The sequence below is a fragment of the Nematolebias whitei genome, chromosome 11 (genome assembly GCF_014905685.2).
Source record: "Nematolebias whitei isolate Nwh7 chromosome 11, NemWhi1, whole genome shotgun sequence".
Classification (NCBI taxonomy): domain Eukaryota; kingdom Metazoa; phylum Chordata; class Actinopteri; order Cyprinodontiformes; family Rivulidae; genus Nematolebias; species Nematolebias whitei.
Genome location: NC_056508.1, coordinates 43,532,220 through 43,535,417, shown reverse-complemented (window position 1 = coordinate 43,535,417; position 3,198 = coordinate 43,532,220). Strand labels below are relative to the sequence as shown.

Below are 3,198 nucleotides of genomic sequence, written 5' to 3'. Positions count from 1 at the left end.
ATCCATCCATCCATCCATCCATCCATCCTTTCATCCATTTATCCATCCTTTCATCCATATATCATCCATCATCTATCCATCCATCCACCCTTTCATCATCCATCCATCTATCATCCATCCATCCACCCTTTCATTCATTTATCTATCCATCCATCTATCATCCATCCATCCACCCTTTCATTCATTTATCTATCCATCCATCTATCATCCATCATCTATCCATCCATCCATCCATCTATCCATCCATCCATCCATCTATCATCTATCCATCCATCCACCCTTTCTTCCATCCGTCCATTCATCCATCATCTTCAGCTTGTTCTGAAGTCAGGTCTCGGGGGCAGCAGCTTGAGCAGGGAGGTCCAGACATCTCTTTCCACAGCCACCCCTTCCATCTGTTCTGGAAGGACTCAAATGCGTTCCCAGGCCAACTGAGAGACGTACGGTAGTCTCTCCAATGTGTCCTGGGTCTTTCCCGGGGTCTCCTCCCATTCAGACATGCCTGAAGCACCTCCCTTGGGAGGCACCCAAGAAGCATCTGTATCAGATGCCTAAACCACCTCAACTGGTTCCTTTCAATGTGGAGGAGCAGCGGTTCTACTCCGAGTTTCTCCCAGATGACTGAACTTCTCACCCTATCTCTGAGGGAGAGTCCAGCTACCCTGCAGAGGAAACTCATTTTAACCCGTGTCCACAATCTCGTTCTTTCGGTCACTACCCAGAGTTCATGACCAGAGGTGAGGGTAGGAATGTAGACCGACTGGTAAACAGAGAGCTTTGTCTTACAGCTCAGCTCTCTCTTCACCACAACGGACCGGCACAGAATCCACAATACTGCAGATACTGCACCAATCCGTCTGTTAATTTCACGCTCCATTCTTCCCTCATACTTGAACTCCTCCACTTGAGGCAGAACCTCACCCTTGACCTAAAGAGAACAATCCACCCTTTTCTGACTGAGGACCACCTTAACAAGGTCATGGTCAAGATCAAGGCTGTTTATTGTCATTCACATCACATGTGGTATATGAGGTGGAACGAAATTGTGTACACAGGGTCCCATTACTTATTCATTAAAAAAAAAAAAACTTTTAAAGTTCTCTCTTACTGTACAGAACGCTCAGTGTTGTCCTCAAAGTCGTTTCACAGAGCGACTTCAGTTGAGCCGGTGTAAATTTAGATTTAGTTGGTCGTTAAAGAAGGATGTTCAGTCCCGGCTGATGAGAGGTGAGAGAGAACAGTTTGTCCCGTAATGGCTCCTAAATAAATTTAGACTTTCTGCTTGGCCAGGAATCAGCGGGGGAGTCATTTTACATGATGTTCAGAGCCATAAAACACCAGGTGGACAAGGGACCTGTGGACGCTGTGACAGGAAAAGCCAAGTACACCCTCAATGACAATCGGCTGCTCCGGGAGGACGTGGAGTATCGCACGCTGGTGAGAACACGCAGGAGTTATCCATGTGACTCATCGTGTTTGTTGAAGAAGTCTACGTTTCTCACTGAAATAAAGGATAAGATGATTGAAGCTGGTTTCTGTAGTGTACCACTTTTTATGTTACCTTCACAAGTCATTCTTTCCCCAAAACAAGAAATAACAAATGTGCTGACACTGATAAAAAGACCTGAGGTGGAACTGGAAGTAGCAGAAATGAAGATGTTGAGGTTCTCCTTAAGAGCAACAAGGATGGAGAAGATTAGGAATGAGATCATCAGAGGTACAGCACAGGTTGAACAACTGGGAGATAAAGTTAGAGAGGCCAGACTGAGATGGTTTGGACATGTCCAGAGGAGGGACAGTGGTTTGGACATGTCCGGAGGAGGGACAGTGGGTATATTGGTAGAAGGATGTTAGAAATGCAGCTGCCAGGAAAAAGACAGGAGATTTATGGACGCAGTTAGAGAGGACATGGAGGTGGTTGGAGTGAGGACAGAGTGAGATGGAGGAGGACGACTCGCTGTGGAGACCCTCAAGAGGGAACAGCTGAAAGAAGATTATTCTTTTGAAATATAATACAAGTATTTTCTTAAGTATGGGTCAAATGAGAACCAATCAGTGGCGAAGTACTACTTTGTATGAGGCAGTAATTTACTGAATAAAATAGTTTTGCATGTGTAAAGTCAGTTTCTGTGAACTCCACAGAGGGATGTCTTGAAACGCATCCATGAGGTGCTGGAGGTGGAGATGACTCTCAGCTACTACCACTTCAAATGCTCAATATCTGTGAAATTAGCTGAGTTATGGTCATTTTTGTGTTTGCTAATATCGCCTCGTTTTGATGCCATCTTGAGTTAGATTGACTCCGCCCCTGCTGACAGCTGTTGTCCTCTACTGTAACATCCTTCTTGTTTCTCGTTCAGACTCTAAATGTTGTGACGCCGGCTGCAGCCCCCACTGGAAGCACCACTAACCAGACGGTACCAGCGAAGGTTCTGGACTGTGACACCATCACGCAGGTGAAGGAGAAAGTTCTGGAGCAAACCTGGAAAGGAACGTCGTTTTCGCAGAGGCCGCACATCGACTCCTTACATCTCGGTAAGTGCAGTTTAGTTTAAACGTCACGCTTTCCCCCAGCTGCTAAATTTCAATCAACGGTTGATCAAATGATCCTCAATTTGTTGGTAAATGGAAAATGGACTGTACTTATATATATTTTTACAACACAATATGTGCCCTCATTTACCCATTCGTGCACCACTCTACTAGATCTATACAAATAATAATCAGAGCTTTATCACATTCATACAATGATGGGACACACATCGGAGGCAATGAGGGGTTCAGTGTCTTGCCCAGGGACACTATGTGACTGCTGGTGGAATCAAACCCCCAACTCTCGCATTGGAAGACGACTGCTCTAACCACTCAGCCACAGCCACTCAGTTCTCACTGCTAACACAACCACACTGCTAAAAGTACCATGCTACAAACAGGACAATGTTGCTAAGAGAACCTCTTTGCTAACAGAACCACTCTGCTAACAGGACCATGTTGCTAACAGGACAATGTTGCTAAGAGAACCTCTTTGCTAACAGAACCACTCTGCTAATAGGACCATGCTGCTAACAGGACCACGTTGCCAATAGAACCACACTGCAAACAATATGCTACTAACAGGACCATGTTTCTAAGAGAACCTCACTGCTAACAGAACCATGCTGCTAACAGGACAATGTTGCTAAGAGAACCTCATAGCTA

At 45.3% G+C, this 3,198-nt stretch overlaps 1 protein-coding gene across 1 annotated transcript in view; it reads left to right on the top strand.

The window, feature by feature from the left end:
- Nucleotides 1-3,198, top strand: part of plxnb1a (plexin b1a) — a 48,287-nt gene that overhangs the window by 40,186 nt on the left and 4,903 nt on the right. Inside the window, exons 28-29 of the mRNA XM_037684392.1 lie at nucleotides 1,291-1,437; nucleotides 2,361-2,535. Coding sequence (XP_037540320.1) covers nucleotides 1,291-1,437; nucleotides 2,361-2,535 — 322 coding nt within the window. The remainder of the gene's footprint in view (nucleotides 1-1,290; nucleotides 1,438-2,360; nucleotides 2,536-3,198) is intronic.